The 27,142-nt window shown below is 33.6% G+C and overlaps 1 protein-coding gene across 3 annotated transcripts in view; it reads left to right on the forward strand.

The window, feature by feature from the left end:
• The window catches only part of BMP2K (BMP2 inducible kinase), a 113,215-nt gene that overhangs the window by 71,482 nt on the left and 14,591 nt on the right, over positions 1-27,142 (forward strand). For 2 of the 3 annotated variants that reach the window (XM_039845537.1, XM_039845539.1), the window contains exons 9-15: positions 129-208; positions 4,566-4,726; positions 8,719-8,903; positions 9,954-10,052; positions 10,698-10,882; positions 14,924-15,081; positions 21,061-21,171. In XM_039845537.1, coding sequence (XP_039701471.1) covers positions 129-208; positions 4,566-4,726; positions 8,719-8,903; positions 9,954-10,052; positions 10,698-10,882; positions 14,924-15,081; positions 21,061-21,171 — 979 coding nt within the window. The remainder of the gene's footprint in view (positions 1-128; positions 209-4,565; positions 4,727-8,718; positions 8,904-9,953; positions 10,053-10,697; positions 10,883-14,923; positions 15,082-21,060; positions 21,172-27,142) is intronic. The other variant, XM_039845538.1, reaches the window with a different exon arrangement.

Consider the following 27,142-nt stretch of genomic DNA (forward strand, 5'->3'; position numbering starts at 1 on the left):
TATTTGAGGTGAAAGTAATAGTATCTCACAGACAATACTTTTTAAGTTTAAGAATATATCTGTAGCCTTTAAAGCTTTCTGCTATTAAAATGAAAATTAAAATGAAAAGTTTTATTTTGTTTTTCCAGAATTCTTCTATTCCTTCAGCTCTTCCTGAACCGATGACTGCTAGTGAAGCAGCTTCTAGGAAAAGCCAAATAAAAGCCAGGTAGACAAAGTTATGCTGAAATTTGAAAAGGCTTTTTAAAAAAGGAATAGTTCTTCTTTTCAGTCATAGCAAATGTAATTAATTAAATATCATCGACACTCACAAGAAATATTGTGTTCCTTACTGCATGTGGTGTAGAGTTTAGATAACAAGTACAAAATAAGCATTTTTGTATTAGAGACGGAATTTGTCAGTCTCATTTGAACAGCTCACTTTAAGAAATCAAGAAAGAATTATGTAACTAGCCAAGTCACAATGGGTCATAGGGGGTTGTCATTATTCATCACATGCCAGCTCTAATATATGAAATGTTACATTTGAGTTTAAAGCTAGTATAATTTTTTAATTTAAGGAAAGAAAAAATAGCTCTTACAGGCAACTATTAGAGTATTCTAAATTCATAAACTATTATTTATATGCTAATATTTAGAATGTGTATTACTATGTATAATTTATAATGGATGGTTATAATGATACTACTTTTAAGACCGGTAAAGAAATAAAATGTTTTAAATCATTTTTCATAGTTATTTACTGCATTAATAACTTTGACACATAATATGTAGGTTAAGACCCGAATCTGATTAATGATTAAATTAATGACTTTTTTCCTTGCACTTTTTTGAGCTTAAAAGTTAATAAGCAGGACTATATTTTAGATGATCATATTATATATTATGCGATATCAGGTATAATGTTACATTTGGGGCGATTTCTTGGTCACAGCTTTTTTCTGTACTGTATTTTCTTCTGCGAAGAGTATTTTATTTGATATAAAATCCATAAAGTATATTTGTCCATGTACCTGTTATATGCAAGATGTAGATACTGGAAATGCAAAGAAAAAGAAGCAATGTTTATTCCCAAGGAGTTCATATCCTAATGAAGATAGACAAGTAAACAGTCCCAACCTGATAGATATCAGGCAACTCAGGAAAGGTGAGGAGCAGAGTAAACTGGAGCGCAGAAAGAATTCTTTCCTTAGAGTGCGGGGGCTGAGCTGTTGCTTGAAGGAGAAACAGTCCATCACCTGGAATGATGGGGTGTGAAACTATAGCAGGCACGTGCTTAAGGCAAGAATGGCCTTTGCAAGACTGGAGCATAAGGGACACTTACAGGAGTGGTGGGAAGTGAAGCTGAAGAGGTAGGTAAATGCCAGTCAAGAGCAACTTTGTTTATGTGTCATGTTGAGAAATTTGGCCTTTGGCATTTAGGCCAGTGAATTTTCAGTCTTGCAGTCAGTTCTATTTTGGACTTGGTTGTGAGATGTGTTATAAATAATCTATTATTTATAAATTGTTAAAATATCATTTGGGAATGACTTAGTTTTTAAAAAAATATGGCATCACTCTAAAAATATTATCTTCATTCACTTGAATTTTAAAATACTCTTGAATAAGGAACAAAGGAGTAAAGTTACATCTGACTTGCAGGAATCCAGCATAACCAGCAGTCTCTCCTATCTATGACCTCGATGTAGTTAGCAACTGCTGTTATAGTTGAGTGGTAGTTATGAAGTATTATAGAATTGTCAGCTGAATTTTATTGTTACTTTTTTTAAATGATTATTTTGTCAGTGATTAAATCTTTAAGAAGGTAGATAAAGATTAAAAAAGCATGAGTCAACTGAATAAGAATGCTTTATCTTTTTACGATGATACAAGTTATAGCAATACAGTTGTAAGCATATGAAATAGTTAACACAGCTAAAATTCAGTGCTATTCATAGTATGTTAAAATCTATACACATGCATATAAAAAGCAAGATTCATTGGTGTTAATTAGTCAATAATTTAAGTTTATTTTATATTGATAATAACAGTAAAGAACTTGAAAAAAATGTAAATGTGTATAAAACCTAATAATAAAGAATTGTTAGTCTTTTTTCCATGTAAAAGGCATATTTCTATGGGGGTGGAGGGGTGTTGGAGAAATCTTTATTTTTTATTTTATTTTCCCCCCTCTTTAATTCCCTTCTCCCCACTTCTACCCCTGATCTGCTGCTGGCTCCTCTTAAAAACTGTATCTCTGAAGGCGTAGAGCATCTCCTTTCACGCGCTCATGGCACATACCTGGAGTCTGGTCCGTGGCTCCACCTGGGGTGCGAACCCAGGACTTTCTGCATGTAAAGCAGACATGCTAAACACTACACTATAGAGCCACACCCTGGAGAAATCTTTAAATAGCTATTACCATTATTTACATGTTTTAAAGCTTTTATGAATGTTATCCATCTGCCCTGCCTTCAGTCTGTGGCACTTTTTTGCTTTACTTCTGAAAAGCCTAAAAATCTGCATCTGCCCTTGGAATTGTTAAAAACGTAAAACTTATGTAACACAGCTGAAAGGTGGAAAGGCTGAGAATCACTGTACTGGCACAGGAAAACACTGAAGGATTTTAAGAGTTGAGAGAGAGGGTCTGTGTTAATTAAGATCGGTCAGGTGATAGGAAGGAGAAGAAGGGAAGCAGAGAAAACAGTTCTGTGTCTGTTTCAATACTGCAGAGGAGGCTGTGCAGCAGCGTTGATAGCAGTAATTACTCAGTCTTTTATTTCAGTCAAGTTTGTATCTTCACTTTGCCTACTCTGTCCAGGCATTTTCTTCCCATTTCTTCAGAATGCTTAGTTTCTTTTCACTGCCTAGTGAAATCTCTCTCTCTCTCTCTCTCTCTCTCTCTCTCTCTCTCTCTCTCTCTCTCTCTCTCTCTCTCACACACACACACACACACACACTTTTATCTCCAGTTTTCTGCCTGATACCTTCACTAACCAGTTTAAGTTAAAGGTAGAATTACTCCTCCATGAAACTCTTGACAGTACTAGATTGGCACTGATTATTTTTGCCATATTATATTCTATTTTCATGAACATGTTTCATCTCTCCCTAGGTACATTGTAAAGTCTTTGAAGACAGGGTATTGTGCCATGTTTTCTGGGTATTTTCTGGATATTGTTTGTTAGATATTGGCACATTGCTACAATAAATTAAAAAACATTAGACCAAAAAAAGTCTGCAGAGCTTTAATATGTTTTTCAGAGGTTTATTATACTCATGTGTGTTATGAATCTCTATAGAGAGTGATTTAGAGCAAGAACAAAGCAGAGTGAGATCTGGCCTATACTACCCACTTAATAAAGAGTGGATAGACAAATAGAAAGATTGTATACACTATTTCCTCCAAATTACTTGAGCATACAGAGTATAGTATTGGTTTTAGTGCTACATCCATAATTTGAACTCAAGAAATATTTGATTATTAAAATGAAATCTGGTTGGTTATATGTATACATGATCTTTTATTGCCTTTTAGTTCAATTTTCATATGACTTGTACCATTCCCATGCCATCTAAAACATAAATGTTATATTTAGAAAATAGCACACATGCAATGTATTTCTCTGATTTTCTGGATTTCACGTCCTTTCTCAGAAAGATAGTTGTGAACAGGGCTCCCTCTTGTGGTACATACAGATATAAGAAAGACCTGTGGATTGGTGCAGTTACAGATGTGCACTCAATAAATCATATGTATGCAAAAATTTTAAGTATTAAATCATTTGAAAATATGCTCAGGAAATGTGAGATTTTATTGCAGTCATGTTGAAAAGGTAACATGTGACTCTTACTTGAGTTTTTGTACTGAATTTATAGAAAGCAAAGTTAGTAAATATATGTTAAAGATTTTTCTTGGGTGTTTTTAACGAAGGAGAACAAATATCTATGTCTTCTCAAATTATATTTAGTGTTTCTTGCTTTCAGAATTATACTTACCACTTGACTACTCATGTCTGTGGCCTAAACTAAGTCCTAGTGGGAAGGTTTTATATAATTTACATTCAGTGTTTTAAGTAAGGCAAAGTTAAAGATTGAAAAAGCAGAATGTAAGCAGGTAGCTTCATTTCTTAAAAGTTTTGGCTTCTTTTGTTTTACATGTTCTAGGGTGCAGTCTTTTCTTTCTTAGGCCTAGAGTCCAAGCTAAGGAAGACAGTTATTTGTTGTTTCTTATTTTCATTTCTCTGACTGATTTAGAGAGTTGACTCTCAATTTTGTCCAAAACCTTATAACAAGGTTTCTGTTTGTTTCCTTTATTTCATCTTTTTAAGAGCAATCTTATACTCTTTGTCTGCCAGCTTCAGTGGCAGTTTATGAATAGTTTAAAGAAATCGTTAGGTTTATGTTATTTTCCTGTCTTCATTAAATATATAATATATGAGGTTGAGATTTAGGAAGGCGCCAAGAAGACTAATATGATCATCATCATAATTAAAATACATCTGTTGAAATAGCTGCTGTATAGAACAAAGAGTAAGTTAGAAATAATGCTAATATTTGGTATGAAATGTATTTTTCTGTTGTAGAATAACTGATACCATTGGACCAACAGAAACCTCAATTGCACCAAGACAAAGACCAAAAGCCAACTCTACTACTACCACTCCCAGTGTGCTGACCATTCAAAGTTCAGCAACACCAGTTAAAGTCCCTGCTCCTGGTGAATTTGGTAACCACAGGCCGAAAGGTAATGCAGCCCTGCCAGCCTCATCCCCTTTACAGTTAATGTAGACAAACCTTTTCTGGCTTGATTTCCTAGGAGTGTAAATTACTGGCAAACTTACTATTGTGAAGTAGATAACAGAATGCTTTTAAGAAACTTTCTGTTACAATCTAAAACAGAACTAATATTTTCTTAAAGTTGTAGGCAAAGGTAAGTTACTGGCATATAAAAATATGATATAGAAAGCTCACAATATGCTTGTCCCTAGAGTCATCAACTAGTTTGGTTTGTGGTATTAATAAAGTTCAAGAGTATAGAAAGTTCTATATTGTATTGGAAAGGAGGAAGTTGAAACCCTAGCCTTACAAAGTTATATGTTTTTGTACTGACTCTAGAGTCTTGGCAAAGGCGTCTGTATTGGACCTTGTAGACATTACAAAATAGAAATTTGTCTTCTCATTTTGAGAAAAATCGTTTTTCTAATTTAAAATATCTCCTAAGCATTATGATATAGTGTAGAATAAAAAAAAATTTTTCCCTAAGGAAATAGTCCTAATATTAGAGAGTAAACTTGTTCTCTCAAGGGTCAGGGGTATAATCTGAAGTCCTGTTCCAAGGAAACCCTGTTTGGCACTTTATTTCATGATATATCTTTTGTTTTAAAGTTAAAATGTTTTCAATTAGGATCTTCTAATGGTTAAGATCCCACACTTTGAGGTGTGTGAACCTGGATTTATGTCCTATTTCTTCCCTTTATTAGTAATATATGTTAGGAAAATACTAATACTTATCTTATAGGATTGCTGTCAGGATTAAATGACTGCTTAATATAATCCCTGCCACGTAATATGTCCTTAAGATATGTTAACTATTAACTGCTGTTATTACTATGAAATAAAGTATATGCTCAGGGAGGATTACGTTACCTGACATATTGTTTCAAACCTGTGGTGATCAGGTACACTAGATGGAGGAGTAGGCCATGGAAGAGGGAAAATAGGAGAATTTGAAATCTTTTGTGTTCCCATTTTATCATTTCTTAACCTCACTGTTCTCTTTTATAAAATGAGAATAACAATGACTTTTCCTGTTATTAGTAAATAACAGGTGTGTGGCATCTAGGAAAATTCTGTTTCATAGTAAGCATTCAATGTTAATTACTCTTTTTTCTTCATTTTTTTGGTTTGAAGATACTATTAGTTTATCATGTATCAGTGGCCTTTAGCCAAAGACCACCAGGAACGAACTTGTATTCCTCATATATCATGGGAATCTGTGGGAGTGTCTCAGTACGATGGTATTTAAAAAGCATTATTAAGGATTTGGGCTTATTTTAAGTAGTTTTGGGGAGACTTTAAGGAGTATGGCTTTGCTTTGGATTGGAAGCTATCAGGAAGCTGGGGTATGATATCATTAGTTATCTTAGTAAATTTCATTTAGAAGGAGATAGGCTAAAGGCTCAGCTGGTAAAGAAGCAGTGGTCAGTCATCTCAGACAAGACAAAGAGAGTCTTGGTCACTTCTGTAGTTTGGACAGTGTTCTTGATTTTGTCAATGTTCAGACCTAACTATGGAGTGGCTTTGTCCTGGCTTATCATGGTCACAGTGTGGCTCTGTCTGACGTTGGTGTTTTATGAAATGGTTTATGTTCATCTGGAGAACACTAAAACCTGGCTATGAGTGTCAGGCCTGTTCCTCATGTCAGGATGACATTTCTCTTTCTTCTGTACTTCCAACTTAAGTTGGAAAAATACTACTATTTCTCCCCCATATGTGCATTTTTTACCATTTCTTCCCCCGTTAAATATTATTCAAAATGTAACACATGAATATATTCTTTTAAAATATTAAGACATTATAGAACTATTCAGAGAAAAATGTAGAAGTCTCCCATTCCTTTATTTCCCAGAGTAAACTGGCAGCAGTTTAGTTTGCATCCTCCCAGTCTTTTTTTATGTTTTTCCATATATATATACACACAGATACAGATAATTCATGTTGCGTTTAACATAAACAGATTCATACTATACATAGTTCTCTGCAATGTGATTTTTTTTTTTAACCGAATATATTTTGGAGAGCTTTGCATGTCAGTACATATAGATCTACTATGTAATATTTGATAGATATATGATATTTCATAGTATTACTATACCATAGCTTATATAACCATTTAAGTTATTTCCAATACTTGCTATTATTAATAATGTTGTGGCCAACATTCTTAAAACAGACTTTTGATTTACGTGTCAGGGCATTTTTTGAGGAGATATTAAAAAGTATACTAATTTAAAATTTGTTGGATACTGCCAAATTATTATACAAAAGCACTATAGAAATTTACACTACCATCAACAGTGTGAGTGCTCTTGCCAACACTTGATAGTATTGCTTTTTAAAAATGTTTTCCTATTGATAGGTAAAACTTTTTTGTTTACATTTCAATATTCCTGATTAATAGTATTCTTTCATAAGATTACTGGCTGTTTTCTGTGAATTATCTTTTGCAGGTTTTTTTGAGATTTGTCTTGTTTTTTTATTCTTTTATTTTTATGTATTGTGAATATTAGCTTTGCCAAGTAAATATTTTCTTCCAGTTTACCATTTGTTTTTAACTTTGTGAACTCACTTCTCTGAGCCTTAGTTTTATCATTTGCAAAGTGAGGAATAATAGTAGGATTTAATGATGTACTTGGAAGCATTGTTTTCATGTGGGATTGTTGTGATGTTGTTTGGGAGTTCTCTGGTGCTCTGTGGCTTGACTTGAAAACCAAGGAGCTCTATTCAGCTTGATGAAACTAAAGAAAAGTCACAGTTTGTGAGGGTGAGCAGTGAGCCTCATGAGTTATTGCATGAAAATCTTTGGTTTGTGATTGGACTTGACCCCCAGCCATGAGTGTTCTCCAGCTAGACATCAGGACCCTAAAAGAAGAATGTATAGCTGAAGAGCTTAACTTTTTGATGTTCTTCCAACTGTAAAGAAAGACACTTAAAAGGTTAATGGTGGTTATGTCTGTGTGGTGGAAGTACAGTTTTAATTTTCTTTATATTTTTATAAATATTATCAGGAGTAATTAAAATGAACAAGCACTTTCTTATAATTGGAAGAATTAGAAATAGTTATAAAACTGTTGTCATAGAGGTGCTGTACTTAAGGCTTGGGGAAGTTTAAAGATATTAACACCAGTGAAAAAGAATCCTTTTCTACTTCCTTTTTTCCTCTTAGGATTGACTAGTTCATTTGAATTTACATTAACTCATTGGAAGAGAATATAGAAATTATGGTATATTTCATTTCCTCTTTCTGATATTGTGTGTGCCTTACCTTTTTCATTAATTTCAAAAGTTTATTCATAGGATTTTCTTAGGGTAAAATTTATGAAGCTTATAAGTAGGTAACCATTTAGGAGACTGTTAATAGATTAATTACAGTAGCATCTATTGAGCATCTGTTATATAAAAGGTTCTTCAGGATGCTAAGAGATAAGTAAGTCATCACCCCATCACTCATGGGCCCTAGTTAGGAAATAGCCCTGCAAACAATTAATATGTGTAAGGCAGAATGAAATTATTAGATGTAGATAAATTATTAGATGAAGGAACAAGGAAGAGAGATTTGAGCTAAACTTTAAAGAATAAGAAGAATTGCAGTGGGTGGAAAGTGGCATTCTAGATGGAGAGAATCATTTCAGCAGGGACACAGACTTTTAACTGCACGATACAGTTGAGAAATACGGAGCAAACTGGCAGGGCTGCTGTGTTCATGGAGAGTTGAAGTGTGAAAGATAAAGTATTTCTAAGACATTGACTTATTTAGAGTTGTAGCTCACAAAATTAACTTTCCCGGGTACTCAGAACTACAGTAAATAATCCTTTGAGACTCTGTGGATTTTGTATATTATAAAATGATATATAAATGCCTTGGTTAAATGAATATTGAAATGAATGTTTTGAAATCCAGCCATTTTATTGAAATTTGTAAGTATGTTAATAGAAGTTTTTGGAAACCTCTTTTAGGAGCACTTAGACCTGGAAGCGGCCCTGAGATTTTGTTAGGCCAGGGGCCCCTTCATCAGCCTCCACAGCAGCACAGAGTTCTTCAGCAGCTACAGCAGGGAGACTGGAGATTGCAGCAACTTCATTTACAGCATCGCCATCCTCACCAGCAGCAACAGCAGCATCAGGATGTTTATATGCAGCAGGTAATTCTTTTGTTACTTTAGATAGGGAAGTAGTGTGGGAAAATTCATGCAGCTTTTGAATATCAGTGAATTCTCTTTTGTACCTAGGCACCTTGAATTCTAGATCCAAGTGAACATTTTGCTCAGTTTTCTGATTATCAAAGAATATGTATTTTATTTGCATTCTGTGAGGTACTTAAGAACACTATTGAAATAGTTTACATCATGACTTTATGAAGCAAATCATTTGGCATTATGAATAAACACTGCAATTTATGATGAATATCATCTTGTTTTAGTTTATGGTTTGAGTTCAGATACATAGTCTAATTACGTTGTTGTTGGAAAGGTGATATTAAGCTTTCAGAAGTAGCATCGTCTTAGTTTTTTGTTTTTTTTTTTTTTTGCCTGGGTTGGTGTGTATGTGTATGGTAAAGGGTGATAGAGTTAGGAGAGACATAGAAAGAATGACCATAAGTTCTGTTCTGTCCTTTGCCTCACCACAACCTGCAAATTTCTAGTTTCACTAAACTGTTTTTGATGTAATGACTGCCACTATCATCCTTTCATCATTTCCTGAAGTATTTTTGAGCCAGTTACATGTATGACACTTCTCATGGGTGTCTCCCTCCTTTTCTTGACTGTTAGACCTAGAGTGGTGGGTAGTTAAGTAGGTGGTGCCCTTGGATGACTAGAAGATATTATTGAAGCGGGGGAGATAGAGGAGAGTGGGAATTTACTGTAATGAGGCCAGGACACAAGTCACTTCAGGGTCTTCATCAGCTGGTAAATGTGTTTAAGTTTAGGCTTTCCCTCCAACATTCTTAAACTGTGTTGGAAATGGTTTTAGCTGAATCTGTTATGTTTCACTGATAATTCTGATACCATTTCCAATAAGCGCATGTAAAGTGTAGCCATTTACTGACAAATAATTGCTTACTGACTAATACATTGGTATTTGGACTACTGAGTACCCAAATTATTGTTACAGTAAGATCAATACTTAAAAAAAAAAGACTGGCACAAAAAAAGGCATGAGTAATATTGATGAAATTATCTTTCTCATTATAGTATCAACATGCAATGCAGCAGCAACAAATACTTCAGCAACAATTTTTAATGCATTCGGTATATCAGCCGCAACCTTCTGCATCACAGTATCCTACAATGGTAAGTGTTATGTAATTTCTAGAGATTTCTCTCTGAATATGCTATTAGAATTCACAGTGAATGGCATTATTCAGAATTTAATAATTCAGTCAATCCAAGTGAGTTAATTACATGTATTTTATCAAAGCCAGTCATGTACTCTCAAGCAGGTTTAAATTGGGCTGAACTATAGCACTGCAATTTGGTACCTTGTAACTGACTGATAGTATTTTTCTCTTATCTCGTAATATAAGGGAAATGATCTATTACCCATGATCTTTTGTCATACGTCCCTTTCACTTAGCAAATGTCAGTTAAAGAAAAAATAAACTCAAAGGAAAATTGCATTTGCTTCAGAGAATAGTTTGACCTCTCTGATAGTAACCACCATACTAGAGACTTACTACTCTATTGTCTTTTTCTTAATATGTTTAAAGGAGGATTTTTGAGTCCTGCCAAGTGAGCCTAGCTTCACAACTTCTTAAATAGATTTTTCATCTTGCTGTAGTTTTCTAGTAGGGAGCTGCCCCTTCAAATATAAATTATTTTTCAAGTTTATGATTTTGTTGCCAGTATGAAAAGAAGGAACATAGTGAATGGATGTGAGGCTGACAGTGCTTTAGTGACTTTGAGCATTGTTTTATATAACAGCATTTCTTGTTACAGATGCAGCAGTATCAGCAGGCTTTCTTGCAACAGCAAATGCTAGCTCAACATCAGCAGTCTCCACAACAGGCACCATCCGAATATCTTACCTCCCCTCAAGAGTTCTCACCAGCTTTGGTTTCCTACACTTCTTCACTTCCGGCTCAGGTTGGAACCGTAATGGACTCCTCTTATAGTGCCAATAGGCAAGTATTTTTCCAGTGAATGCAAAGGAAATTATTGTAGAAGTAGGTGTAATGGTGGAGTGGAGTCCCTAAATGGCTTCTGAATAATGTAGAGTCCATCTTTCTGTAGAGCTCCCCCTTTTCTCTTATGAGTCCTCTCTGGCCCCTGTACTTCACCATCCTTCCTTGCATTTCTGCTAGCTAATTTTGCTAACTGGTGTTTGCAGGTAAGACTTAGCAGCATCCAGCAGCATTTAAGGTTAAGAGAATTATGGGCTTATATGTTAAGACATTTGTAATTTAAGTAGAAACAAAATCCTAACGAGCCACTTTAGTAGTTTAAAAAAATAATCCTTTCAGACAAGTTAATTTTTTCAACTTAGATGTTATTTTTAATTAATTTGATAACATTTACTCATAAAAAATATCTAATTTGGTTAAATTTAAACAGGTAACAGTTTTTTTAATGCATCATTTTTGTTCTTTTTTGAGATATGATACAACGAGCTTATTGTTACCATAACATAGTTAGTTGGGAAACTGTATTTTGGTTATTCAGATATGTTGATTAGTAGAGTTTTACATGGCTAATTCATATTGAAAGCATTATATTATAATAAAGAACAGTGATACAAATTTTCTCAAACAGCTTTGACATGGGGACTGTTTCAGGATTTTGTAATTAAGAATCTATTGACCATTATGAATATTTCCTAATATATTTAGATATGTAGGAGGAGATAGCTGTTACAGCTTTGGTGACTGGAACACCAAAGAAGTTCTTGTACAACAGTTTCAAGATGTGAAACATTAGCTGGGAAAAGGTGTCTGCAGGCTCTGGCTGGGAGTTGAGCATGAGAAACAGCAACAGCAGGAGTGTACTTGTTCACTGAGCTTGTCAGGAGAGGATTAAAGTATACAGTTTGCTATATATCCCTCTCAACCTCTGTGTATATGTGAGGGGTTGAGGGAGAGAGAGGGAGAGAGGGAGAAAGAGATAGATGGGTAGCGAGGGAGGAAGGGGAAAGAAACTGATTTATTTAAGTGCTTTCTTAAATAAAAAATTGAGGTGCATGAATTAGGACAAGTATGTCTAAGTGGAGAGCAGGGCTGGTTTAAAGATCTGGATCAGTATTTGCCAAACTTCTTTGTCATCTACCTACTCTAGTTGTAATTTTTTTATTATCCTACATAGCACTTTTTTCTTTAATAAATTAATAGTAGTATTGTGAATAATAAAGTTAAATAAGATTATATGTTATAAACAAATTAAAGCCACTAAAATATACTTTATGAACTACCACTAGCAATCTAATAAATTTACAGAAAGGACATACCTGAAAATAAGTTCCCTAGGGATAAGAATGGAATAGTTTTATTCTTCATTAAAAATAGAATATTCTGCTTGATATTGTTTAAGATACTGATGACACTGTTGTATTAATTAGGTAATTGTTTTTTTTTTTAATGTTGATGTTAACTAGTGTTAAAAAATAATGATTTTATCTTGTGTATGTGGTTGGAAAATGCAAAAATATTAAACTGTCATCTCTGATACAGCATGTATACTTTTGTTACACTTTGCATTTTAAAGGATTACCAACCTCTGGAAGTAAAGTTGTGTCACTGGCCAGTCATGAATCGGAAACGTGAGAGAATTCATGTTAGAACTTCACAGTATATGTACTGCCTAAACATCTGATTAGTTGTAGAGGAAGATGAGTATCTAAAGATTGGAGGCACACATAAGCACACGAAGTGCTGATACTGCTAACTCATGTGAATTACTGTCTACTTAAATCTCATCTCTACTGATGCTGTTCATGAACTCACTATGTGATATGCTAAATATTCTTTTCTAATCTCTGTGCAATTTTAAAATTAAAAAAAAGTATCATTAAAAATATATTGCATACCCTAGTTTGGGAAATATTGGGTTGGGTATCTGTGAAAGTGTATAAGACTTCTTTTATGCCACTCATGTGACACTGTGTATTGAGGCAAATGGGAAGATGGAGCAGGAAAGGGGTGATGTAGAAACATCAATTATACACTGGGCAAATAGATCTTAGGAACACAGAACTTCCCACAGGAACATTGCTTTAGCGTCACTTGGCGCCTCGGTGCTGCTTCGCTGTTATTATTCCTATTTAATGTCAACCTTTATATAAAAGATTATATATTAAATTTTTACAAAATTTAAAAGGTGATTTGTAAGTAAATATTCCTGCTTATGACTACGTCAGTGGAAGGTAAAAATTGGGGTTAAATGTTTGACTCTAAACATATAAGGGACATTTGAGTAGAAGATGAGAAAGCAAGTAGTTCTTAGAAGGAAAGGGAAAAGGTCACTGTCTTGGTTAGCAGGATTATTTCCTTTTATTTCCCACTCAGTCTTCTGCTCAAATTTCTACCCTCTACTGTGTTAATATATCTTTAGTATGAATATTAGAGAGTATACCATGTTGTATTCAAATAATAAATATAAATACACATGATCTTCTTATGATACAAGTCACCCTGTTGTATTAGTTATTTGTTGTTGCATAATAAGTTGCCCTAAAACAATGATAAACATCTCACACACTTTCTTTGCAAGCTCAGAAATTTAAGAGTGGCTTAGTTGTACAGTTATGTCCAGGGAAGGGTCTCTCACGAGGTTACAATTGAGATATTGGCTGCGGTTGCAGTCTGCTGAAGGCTTGGCTGGTGCTGGAGATCTGTTTATAAGATGTCTTATTCATAGCTTTGGGCAGGAGAGGGAGGCTTCGGTTCTCTGCCACATGGATCTCTTTGAAGGGCCACTTGAGTATAGTCTATTCTCTTTGGCAAAACTATAGACTGTTTTGAACAGGGAATCGTTTATTCTGGTTTCTCTAAGAATGAATGGTCCAAAAGAAAGGGCAAGAAAGAATCTGTGATGCCTTTTATGCCTAGTCTTATGACACTGGCACTTCTGTCCTATTTCATTTGTTAAAATCAAGTCACTAGATCTAGCCCACATTCAAGGGCAGGGAATTTGGTTCTACTCTTTGAAGGGTGGGGTATCAGAGAACTTGTAGGCATATTTTCACACCTGTTTAAACTGTAGGTTAAGGCATCCCCCCCACCCCCCAATTGAGTTACAGTCTACCAAGAAGAATCTATTAATTCATCCCAGGAACAAGTGGAGGACAAATCAGATAGGGAATTAGAAAGTTCTGTAAGGGATCATGACAGGCAGGAGGGGTAATGCTCATTCTTCTTAGTTTTGAAAATCGTAGAAGATAGTTTTGGAATTAGAGATGGAATCCTGTCAGGAGTCAGGCTTAGATTTTGGCAGTCAATGCATTCCCAGAGTGAGTTCTAATCTGAATTATATTTATTATTAAGATACCTAAGCTATGGTTACTAAAAAAGACTATCTTCTTATTGAGTAATTACTGTTTATTCTTCTCTAATTTTCAATAAGTCTTTAAACATTCCATCCTAGGCTCAGCTACCTTGAGGGGGCTTAGATTAAGGGATTAAATGAGCAACTTTTGCCCTCTCTTCCCTTTAAAGACCTGTGTGGTGGCAATAGCAGTTAACTCCCAATGGGGAAGGTAAATTTAAGGGGATGAGTCAAGACTTGCAAAATTGAGATACTTCTTTAGGAATTTGATATGCCACTGATTTTTACTTTAAGACTTATTCACTATGATAATAATAGTTAATATTTATTGAGTGCTTACTATTTGTTTTTTTTTTACCAGACACTGTTCTCTGTACTTTATGTGTATTAAATCATTTAATCTTCCCTGTAATCTTATGAGTTATAGATACTGTTACTCCAGTTTTACAGATAAGGAGGCTGAGACATAGCGAGGTTAAGGTATTTGCCCAAGGATACACAGCTAGTGACCTTACAGAGGCTATTCAGATCCCAGGTGGTCTTCCTCTCAATCCCTGTCCTTATCTGCTATCTCCATCACAATACAATGATCTCCTTCTCTAAGCATTTATAAAATATGAACTAGGGCATTTGAAAAATTTAATTTTAACGTTTTTTGCTTCTTTTTCCTCTTTTAATTATTACTATAGGTCAGTTGCTGATAAAGAGGCAGTTGCAAATATTACACATCAGAAGAACATCAGTAACCCACCTGATATGTCAGGGTGGAATCCTTTTGGAGAGGATAATTTCTCTAAGTTAACAGAAGAAGAACTGTTGGACAGAGAATTTGACCTTCTAAGATCAAGTAAGGGACACTTGAAGGCTTATTTTGCTTCCCAGTAAAATAACAGCTCTATGATTATTCAGCAAGGCCAAAGACTGTTTTCAGGGGGTAAATAGTAAATTCTTTTTGCGCATTTGAGGGCAAAATCAGGCCATCTTCTTTTACATGTGCTATCAAACTATGTTGTGTGCAGTAGAACTCAATTGCTTGATAGTAGTTATTAAACCCAAGATTGCTGATAATATGCTGATTCCTAACACTTAAATACTGCATATCTTCTAATGTTAAATTCAGAATATCTCCAAAACTTGGAAAATTAATGTTCAAATAAAAAGGGAGACATTAGTATCTTGCCTTACTAGTCATTTTGCAGCTCTATTTTCTTGTACACTCAATAGAAGATATTGTGGGTCTGAGATGCCCTTTGAAAGTGCCTGAAAGAAAACATGGGCTGCTACATTATGTTAATGTTTTGTGATGCCCCTTTACTGAGTGGTGACACGAAAGGGCTGCTTTGTTGTCCTGATATGGCAAAAGTTAAATAAATTCTTTTCCACTTTAACTCAGATATCTCAATGTTTTTACTTTTCTTAAACTACTTAATTTGTCAAGCCTCACCATACATATTTTAGAAGAGTTCTTTTTTGGAAACAGGACGTGCGGAGTGTTTTGAGGAGGTTGCCAAGTAGGAGGAAAAAGCTTCTGAAATATGTAGATAGTTTTCAGATTTCTAAAGCTTGTGTGTGTGTGTGCACACGCGCATGCCAGTGTGCATGCATATACATGCACGCACATCCAAGTGTTTTTTCCCATTTTTACATGTGAAAAGAAGGTCTTAATAGTCCCTAGTTATAGTCCCTAGTTTCTATTTTATTTTAGGTAACTGGCCTTATGAGAACATTTATTAGATGAAATGCTTTGTTCCAAACTGGTATATATTTTATGTGAAGTTTTAAATGCCCTGAATTAATGTGAATAGTTGTTTGAGATTTAAATTTGTACTTTACATATTGGTTATATGATTATGAAAAGTTAATTTGATGATTAAATGCAGATATAAAAATGAGTTCTGAGCCTTTAATAAAGGTCTGTTAACTTTGGTAAAACCAATCTTACATCTTTTTATTAAAATTCTTTTTTTAAACCACAACTTTTTTGTTTGATATTTTTCCTATAATTTATGTTGAGTGGCTGGAAAAGCAAGGTTTTAAAAAAGGAAATGAAGCATCCTTTTTGGGGGAGTGGCAGGGAGACAGGGGTAACTAGATCATTATAATTTATAGGATTATTTTTAAAGCAAACAGTAAAATTAAAATATTCATGGTATTCTGACTGTGACAGTAACCAAAGGTTTGCTAAATCTGTGTTTTCTACTCCTTGGGTAAAAAATTCTCTTTTAAAAAAAAAAATCAATTTATGGAATGGGTAAAGTGTTCACATTATTTTGACCTTATAAAAATGTGTTATTCTGAGCTCCCTAGAATTTGTAATGATACGAAAGTTTTATTTACTTCACATAGGCAAGAATGGCATATAAATATCCATGTATACATAACTTCATAAAAATTTGGTTTAACATGTAAAATTCTTAACCAGCTATTCGCTTTTAAACTTCAAGGTCAGATAACATATGTAATATGTGTATGTACTTGTGCACACATATGTATGGCAAAGAGAGTTCAGACTTCATTGCAGTTATGGAAAGATGTTATATTTCAAATGAAAGTGCAGGAGGAACTTTATCTGAAGGTCAGATTTGGAGCAACTCATCCATTTGGAAAACTGCCTAGATGGTCTCTGAGCTATCACAATCACTGTCACAAGCTGATGCACTTAAATTGGCAGATAACGCCAGCAAAGATGAATGAATTCTGATCCCTGACAATGCCTTTTAACTAGGTCGTAATCTCAGTAAAGTCACTTAACAGCTGTCTCACCTCCTCATTAAAAAAACTGAGTATAATGATGCTTACCTCATAGGGTTGTAAGAAAATTAAATGAAATAATGTCTTTAAAGAGCCTGGGCACTCAATAAAATGCCACTTTTTCTTTTCTCACTTTCTGTGTAAGTCTTTAGGCGCTGGCTTATGGGTTATTGCTGTTTAACCAGCATTGAAAAATTTGAACTATCAGGTTTCTTAGCTGGCAAGTAAAAAACAAAATTAGAAGGGGCTTTGTAGCAAATACATCGACAGCAGAAGTGACAGGAAACAGCAAGGAAGGGGATGGAAAGATATGTTTTTCTCTTAATAATTGATAGTCATAATATTGGGGTTCAAGAGGGGTGAAATATCTTTAATAAACTTTATAAAGAAATCAGTAATGTATTCCTCACAAAGTTTTACTTAACTGTAATAGTCAGTCATCTCTATTTCACCCATAAGCAGTAAGGTATCTAATATTTGATCTGGTTTCTAGGTCAGGTTGAAATTACACTGATGGGCAAAAGACCTCTTCCAGAATCTTAAGAGTTGCATTAGAAAATTAATAGTGTAATGAAAATTGATTGTTGGTCATTACTGGTTGGTTCCTCTGTCCTTAGCAATGCCCCCAAAATAATAAAGTATTGATGCATTTGAAATATCAAATTCACCCTTTTTTCTCCGGGCAGCTGTTTATCAACAGTTTTCAAAGTCCTTTCTAAAATAATTTATATTTGGTTTATGAGATGCTTTCCAGTGGGAAACTGAATACCTTTATGTGTGGCCCTTAAAAATATAGCCATTGCCCATGTACTCATTGTTCAGAATAATATATTCCTATTACAGATTTTATTTTTAAAACGATACATGGTTATTTATTAAGAGAAAAAGAAAAAGGCTATGGTGTCGAAGAAATACTTCATTTGTGTGTAATATCCGGAGGGTAATTTTAAAATCATATATTTTGAGATACTGAAATTCCAATATAGTAATAATTGGTAACAAAAACTGGTTTTTAATGATCTTTAAGAAAAGAGTTGATTTCATATACCAGTTGGCAAAGGGATTTAACATATAAAATAAGCCAAATTCTTCTTGCTTTTGCTTTCAATGTAACTGAATATTATTTATGGGTCAGAATTTTTTCACTTGTTCTATTTAAGACCAAAACATTAAATCAGAATTGAGCATTATTAATAAAGCTGGTCACATTTTAAAAAGTTTAAGTGTGTATTTTTCATTGTCTATTGTACCAAAGCATCCCAATTAGTATGTAAACTTTAGAAATCTAATTGTCATATATTTGATATATTAAACACTAATTAGAATGCAGGTATTTGCTTTGGGAAAAATTTTAACTTGCATTGGTTTGAATAATTGTTTTACATGTTAATGAAAAGTAATAATGGAATATTTTCTTGTTGATGGTGGATTTATTATTTAAATAGATATAAACATCTGTATATAGAGTTGGTAAAACATTAAGTCTCACCATTTTAAGCTAATACAGACCTGTTACTGTTCCATCAGTGTAGAATAACAGTTTCGAAAGTATCAGATGAAATCTGTACTTTTAGACCTTATTTATTGGCCGTTGAAGCCATTATTCATATAAGCTGCTGAATTAACTTTTTAGAGTAATTAATTTTTTCCTGATATTATGGAATATACTTTGATTCTAGGATTTTTAAGTCCTGTATTTTTGCCATCTGTATCAATTAAAATTCTTTAAAAGATACTGTCTTTATTCATCAACACAGTTCTTTTGGGGAGGTGGGAAGAGGTAAGCTTATATTGGACAAATCAAACTCAAGTTTCTCTCTAACGCAAAGGAAACCAGTTATTTGAAAATGGAACTTAAATACATTTTAGAAGTGACTATATATTTGAAAAGTAACTTACTATTTCATTAGTTTTTGTTTATAAGTAACTGAAAATTTAAAATAGTAATATGTGTATTTATTTTGTATTTTGTGCCCTGGGACCCAGAATATCATGTGAACTTTGGAAATTGGATTGATTTTTTTAAACTCCTCCATGGAAAAATGGATTCTATGTTTTGTAGAACAGTGAGAACATGATTAATTTTATAGTGACTTTATCCCAATTACTGTCACAAGCAGATAAATGAACTTTGTATAGAACAGTGTCTCCATATTTTTAATTATGGGAACCCCCTATATAAAAAATATTAATTTACTCCCGCATGATCATGTTTGTACTTTTGTCATAAATACATGGTACTATTTATGCATTTACTATGAATTCATCCACCATAGATTGATGGAGATAATACACCAGTGCATGAGAATTCAAGGAAACCATTGGTACAGTAGTTTATAAACCTGGAGAATATGTTAAAATGTGGATTTCCAAGCCCCTACCCAGATAATCTGATTCATTAGGTCTGTGGTAGGGCCCGGGTAACTATGTTTTATATAGGAATCCTGGCAATTATGATGCGGATGGTTTAAGAAGGAAGTTTTATGCTAAGTACCTATACCACTCCCTTTTTCCTTTGTCTTCACTCTTTTGTGCACTAGAATTTGGGAGAAGAAGAAAGAATTCGGGAGTCTAGGAGGACTGTGATAGAAGGAACAATCCTTGATTTTAAAGTTACTCTATAAATGCATTCAGGGCCTGATGACATTGGCAACCACCTGTGTGATTCAGTGATTCTTAGGCCTCTCAAAGTTTGATTATGGCTTCCTACCACAATAAAGTAAAAACCCTTGGTTATATATTCTTCAACCTTATTTTTTTCATAATGATGTTGAGACTAACTTATCTTTAATAGGCATTGGACAACAAAATACATAAAAAACTTTTTTCATGGCACAATCAACATTTGTTACCGATTTCCTGAATTAAGTATACTGTTAATATCTTGAAAAAGAACACCTAAAATAAATTTTCATTGTTATCCATTGCAGTTTTGGATTTGAAAAGTAGTTCTTGTTTTGTTTGTGCATAAATCGTCAGATGTGTTTCCTTAACAAAATATTTAATAGTGCTTCAGCAAAGTTTTAAGTAAAAATTTAAACAACCTTAAGTTTCAGGTGGAGTTTGCAGTTAATTTTAGCCATAAAAGCTGATAATTATATCCAATATCATAAAGGTGTTTAAAGAATTAGTTGTCCTTAGCAGTAATTAAGTATATTCAGGATATTGTAGACTCTAGAGTTTTGCCTTCTCAAAAGTATGCCCCCGGACCAGTACTATCACATCATCTGGGAGCTTATTGAAGTGCACAATCTCAGGACCCATCCCAGAACCATCCAATCAGAATATCCCTTTATTCTTTTTACTCTGCTACATTTTTCTCTATAGCTTTATTTGCTTTTAACATACTGCATATATATTTCACATTTGCTCATTGCTTATTATTTATTTTCGATGCCAGCATGTAAACTCCATGAGGGCAAGAATCTTTGTTTTGTTTGATGTTGCCTGCCCATGCCTAGAACAGTGTCTATGTCTAAACAGAATATAGTTGCTCAAATAGTTGTTGGATAAATAAATAAACTGTCATTAAGGTGTTTAAGTTAGTAGAAAGATATCTTCGTATCTCTGTGTATGCAAGTGGTTTAATAATTACAAATAATGAGAAATGAACAAAAAAGTGAAATGTGGTGAATTATTTTTATTGCTCTTGAGAAGTAGGATTTACTTATTTTGTGAATGAAAGACCATTTGCAATATTTTTCCCATAAGTGTTTATGGAGAAAGGTGCCAAATATGTCTCTGTTTAGTAAGCTGTTTTTAAGTTCAGGTCCAATATGTTACAAGTTGAAGACAACTGGTATTTAATTAAACTAAACCAAATTATTAATTAATTGTATTTAGTGAAAACTAGCCCTGAGGTTATGTTTTTAAGCTTGCCTTTGCAACAACAAATATATCTTAAACTCAGGACTATACCCTAATACTTATAAAAATGAACTCTGAATCTAATATTTTTCAAAAGGTTGTTCTTTTGTTTAACTTTCACTTTTATTTATACTGTAAAGCACTTAAAAAATTAAAGTTCATTTTGTTTTTATTTTATTTTTTGTTTTGTTTCATCTTATTTTCGCAGATAGGCTCGAGGAGAGAGCATCCTCAGATAAGAATGTAGACCCACTTTCTGCTCCACATAACCATCCTCCAGAAGATCCTTTTGGTTCTGTTCCTTTCATTTCTCACTCAGGCAAGTTACATATGTAACATCATCACTGTCATTAAAAAATATACACAAGAACAAGATCAAGAAAAACCTTATTCATATAAAACCAAAGTAAGAATCAGGTGTTAGTTACAGAAAATAGAAAAGAAAATTATTTTAACTTTTAGCCATCTCAGTCTTCCTAATGTCGTTCTTTCTGTTGGGTTATTTAGTTGTGCTTTTTGCCAACACAGAAAAATGCTGATTTGTTTAATAGAACCATAACTGTTTCTTTTCACTTTTATTATTGGATACTGTTGCAAAAAATCTATGCATGAAAATATCCTTCCCATTTATATATTTAAAATACATTAAAAGATACTTTCCTGCTTAGCTTTTGCTTAAAAATTCTGTATTACCTAGTTTATAATGCTCTCTTATAGTTGCATTTAAAAAACATTAATGATTTTGTATTCGTCACAATAATGTTGTGACAAATCACCCACTCTTTTATTTTATATTCTTGCTTTGATTCCAGACCAGACTTTCAATATTGTTATTCACCATTTAAAAATATTTGTAGTAGTATTTTCAAAGTAATTACCCAGTTAACGGTGTTGAAGTTACTAGGATGGAGTAGGATCCCACTTTGGCATAAATGGATTTGTGTATGTGCATGGTTATAACAGAAAAAGTTTAATCTTAGAAAAGTAAAATATATTGGAAGAAATAATGCTTCGTTCGAAGGTAAAGATTTTGTTTAATATATTTATGGTAACTGTCAGCCATGTTCTTTGGTTCTGCTGTTCCTTTTATTCACTCAGGCAAGTTATGTATGTAACTCATCATCAGTACCATTTAAAACACAGAGAGAGGGGGAGGTAGGGAGGGGTGAGACAGACAGACGGAGACAGAGACAGAGGGAGATAGAGAGATGGAGCGAGAGAGACAGAGAGAGACAGAGACAGAGAACAAGGAAAGAAAAACTTATAAATGTAAAACCAAAATAAGAAATAGGTGTTCAGGATTTCTAATTAACACATTGAGGCAATGGTACATCTTTTCAACATTGAGATTTGGTTATTCAGAACATATAGGACAATAGTAAAGAGTTTCTACATACTTTTAAGTTCCATGGTTTACTCTTTGCCACTTATTGAAAAGAGTCCATGTTTTTGCCATTTTCTTCTATTTTCCTTCAAATTATCTTTTTCATGAATGGCATGACATCATCCACTGGGAAAGACGGTTTACTGTGTATGTTTACTTAATTTGCATTAAGTAATTTGCATTACTTAATTTGTGCTCCTTCACACCCCCGATAGGTTATATAAATGTTACTGCTTTGTTTTAATGATATCTCAGAATGGTCTTTATAAGCTCTCAAAATGTAGTGACTTCAGATATTGATTTATCAGTACTAGCTTTTTTCATACTCTAAAAAGAGTTGTGTAATGCTTTTTAGATTTGCACATACCTATGCATCTTCTCTGTTCTTTAATAGCTCTGAAAGAACGCTGGGGTAGTGAATAGTAGAATCAGGAATTAGGGCAAGCCTCAATGATTTGCCTTTTCCCTAGACACCCTTATTTTGGGGTTGGCCTAGGATATTTATAGTTAGAAATATGCTCACAGATTTGAGCTTGCTTGCTGCTGCTGTTATTTTGTTTCTCTTTTTACTATAGGTATTTAACTTCTGTATTAGATCTTAAACTTATTGAATTGTCTGTATTGGGTCCTTCCCAGTAGCCAACCTAGTAATTACCTAATAATAGTCATTGGATATATGAAAAAATTATGACTACCTAAAAATTCATACTCCTTAGTGTTAGGATATTGACCTTAAAAAATGCCCTTTCATATAAATGCTGCCCCTTCCAAATATCTTTTTAGATTTAGTGTGAATATGAACATTGGAATAGCTTGGTGATGAAAAATAGTTCATAAACTAAAATAAGGGAGGGAATGGTCATAAGAGAGATGTGCCTCCAGAGAGCGAAGAAAAGGTGACCACTCGATTATAATAGCATTATTAATTTATATTTATCAGATCTAAAATACATAATTAAAATTACAAAATCTTAAAATAACCACTGAGCTATTCATCATCAAGCTTAGAAATACTTTGTTGTATATAATTTTTCAGTAAAAATTAAGTATTTGGGAGCATAGTAAAATGATTGAATTCGTTCGAAACAAAAATTAATTTCATAAGCTTTAGGAAGAAATTCGAAGAAAAAAAAGTTCTCTCTAATGAAAATGTACTCCACCTAGCATTATGAGTACCTGGATATTTGTTGGACTAGAACAGAAGAAAGGCAAGAAACCTAAGGGGTGGGGATAGAGAGGGAGGGAGGAGAGAGAAAAAGAGTGCACATAACGCAGAGAGCACTAGTGTGTGTGTGGGTGTGTGTGTGTGTGTGTGTGTGTGTGTACAAAACAGCAATACGTAGATGAAATAAACCATCTTGAATCTGAGAGCTGACAATTACCGAACATAATTTTAAGTAAACCATGTAGAGAATGCTATTTGAGAATAAAAGAATTCAGTCGTGAGGCAGAAAGAATCCTATAGAATTTAGCAAATTTTAAGTCTACTGGTAAAGTACATTTTAGAAGAAGGCCCACTGTCCTGAATCTAATGTTTCTTATACACGGGTTTTATTAGGAATTTTGCTTTTTATTTCAAGAGAAAAAAAGTTCGGTTACAACTTTGAAATTGTAATGGATTAGTTTTTACTTTGTTTTTTTCCTATCATAATTTTACAAAATCATGTTTAAACTAAGTTTAAAAAACTAAAATAATATATGTATGTACTTTAAAAAATTGTATTTAACATGGTTTGTAATGAAAACAAACAAACAAAACATTTCTTTGCCTCTTGCCTCCCTGTCCCCTATCCCTGTTCAAATTCCCTATAGGTAATTTTTCTCTTGTGGTGTTTTAACTTATCATGCTTATTCTGTTTTTTTTTTTTTTTTCCCTTCAGTTTTAGATGATATCTGTGGGCTTCCTTTTATAGAAAATGAGGATTTAGATTAGTTACAATACAATTAGCCCCCTCACACACACACTCAACCATGCACAAGTGTCCTTCCCCCCCATCTTTCCAGTACAGTTTTGACACAATTGTTGGTTGTCAGTGTTCAGTGTGTACATTTTTGGGGCATGTAAATATTTTTCACCATTGAGGTTTAGCATACCATGATTAGATTGCCTTCTATAAGGTTTTATTTTTCCTGAAGTTAGTTATAATTCTGTTTATTAAAGTGACTGTTTCCTTAGTTTTTTATATACCTTGTCACTGATTCATCTCTATTTAGAAGTACAAATTTCCTCCCATTTAAAGGTGGCTGTCATTTTCATTTTTTCTTGGTTACATCTCTTATGGAGCTCTGCAGTCTAAACTGGTTGCTTTCTGTGCCTGCCACACACATAACTTAGTATTCTCTTTTACCTTTCAGTCTTCCTGGGAATTCCTGTATCTCCTCTCTTTCCTATTTCCTGGTTTGTTAGTAGAGCAAGTCTTCTAATAGTTCTTGAGAAAGTATACATGGGAAGAAAAGTTTTAAACTTTGCTGCCTAAAAATAACTCCCCCCTCCAAACTGACACTTGATCGATAATTTGGCTGGGTACATAATTCTATGTTAAACATAATTTTTCTTGTGAATTTTTGAGGCGCTATATTCTAGCTTTAAAAAGAAAAAAAGGCTTCAACTAGGGGAATGACAGTTCTTATCCCTCTAACCTTAGCTCTCATTCCCTCTAACTTTTAAGAGTACAAAATACCTTTTTCTTTTGTCTCTTTAGCAGCTGTATGTACTCCAGATCTAGTACCATCATCTGGCCTACGTACCTTATTTTGTCCACATAGATGCGTCTGTTTTGTTTGCTGCCTTAGCTTATGATATTACTTTCAGACTAGCTGAAGATAACATTTTGGTAGACCATGTCTTAAAATGAATCAAATCTAGCTTTTTGTCTTCTTACTTTTAAGTGTTACTTAATGGGCAAAATTAAAATTTGTAATTTTCCATTTATGCATAAATCGAATAATTATATCAAGATTCCATTTGGTGCTGTATGTGAAGGTAATACCTCATTCCACAAGTTGATACTGTAATTATCATGGAATTATGTTTACCTTTTATGTCAGATTACTGAACTGATATCAGTAGTGTGGTACATCGTAAAAAACATTGACTTTGGATTATAAAGCCGTGGGTTCTATCACAAATTCATGTGATATTGGGTGTTGCCTAATTTCTTGGAGGGTTTCTTTATCTCAAATTGGGGATAATATTAACTATTTGATGAGATTATTGAAAGGATTAAATGAGGGAATTTTATGCAAACTGTACACATCCTCAATGTTGGTTGCTATTGTGGCTATTGTTGGTAGTGCTATTTAAATAGTATTTTTACTACTTACTACTAAATTTCAACATCTTAGTGTTAAATATGTTTTGCAACTGTTATCAGCTAGTAGTAGTACAAAGTTCTAGTAATAATGAGCTAGTATTCTCTTAACTACTGAATGAACCTTTGAATAAAGTATAGAACCTGAAGCCTTTTACTACCGAGAACTGTTTTAATAGTGCCATTTCTGTTTTTATTAAAGCATTAACTACCAGTATTCACATAAAAATCATAGTAAAAGCATATTCATCCCATTCGGAAACCCACACACCCTTTCTCCCCAAGTCATATTTTACGGTTAGTTTGTATACCAACATAGGATGTGTGGCTTTCTGAATTATCGTGTGGATTCCCTAGTTTTCATAAACACAGCTTCTGAAACGTAGTATTTGAAGAGTTTTGTTGACATATAGGCCATATTAATTGGGTCACTGAAGTTTTAGATTTTTCATATTGCATTTCATTTTTAATTCAATTTGGTGAACTTCCCCTACTCTCTCAAACCCCAGACCTACCTCATGGGTCTCGTTATCTTATATGAAGTTAAATTGAGTTTAGGGTTGGGGAAGGTCACACTATATAGAGCAAATATTTGTTGGAACATAAACTGTTATAGATTGTTCAAATGGTGGGTCATTTTATAAGCTATGATGAGCTATGTTGTTTATACTTTAGTTCTGATATGTAATTCTTGAAGATCAAGAATTTTTCTGTTCCAGGTTGTTAACAATAATGTTTACCATTTATTGAATTCTACACACGGTAGAAACTGAGGCTCAGAGAGGGGCAATGACTTGCTTAAATAGGAATCTAGCTCTGTCTGATTATAAACTCTGTTCTGTGGAACAGAAGTATAAAGTGGCTTGTTTTAAATTAGAATCTATAATAATATGAGTAACATATTAGAAACGTCAGTTTTATAGCATTTTAAATCTGGCTGGGAAATACTGTTCACAACTGGTATGATTCTCTTCTTATACTCGGCCTTGTCACTTGGCCTATCTTCAGAGTAGTAATACAGATTTTGATAAAACCTTCTCCTAATCCTCTAATCCTTGGGCCTGGCATGGTAAATTGCTGGGAAATGATGGCAGGCAGTATGCTACCAATTCAAAGTGAGCTTTAAAGTCTTAAAGCCACAGCCCCTCCCTACACAGTAAATGATGAGACAACAGAAGGCATGTAATTACAATAGCAGTTTCAAGTCATTTATTCTCTATAATCTGATAGCAAAGAAAAGAACATCAAAACAAAATTTCCTTGAAACTGAAAGCTGCTTATATGATTAAAAATGTACCACCTGTTTTATAGCTAAATGAACTGCCCTCTAAAAGATGGAAACTGATTAGAAGAGTGGTAACATGAATAGTATGATGCAAACACGCCCCTCTCCCCATGTTTTTTTTTTAACATTTTATAAATATGTTGAATTTTTAAATATACTTTATGGAGGTTCATTTATTGATTTAAGAATACATCATTTGCAATATTTATTTGAAATAGTGTGGCATTAACTAGGATCTCATTTTTTCACAAAGTGTCATTTAAAAGAAATCCATAATAAATTTATGAAAATTGACTACAAGTTTTAGCTT

This window comes from Pteropus medius, unplaced genomic scaffold, assembly GCF_902729225.1.
Source record: "Pteropus medius unplaced genomic scaffold, Ma_sr-lr_union100, whole genome shotgun sequence".
NCBI lineage: Eukaryota > Metazoa > Chordata > Mammalia > Chiroptera > Pteropodidae > Pteropus > Pteropus medius.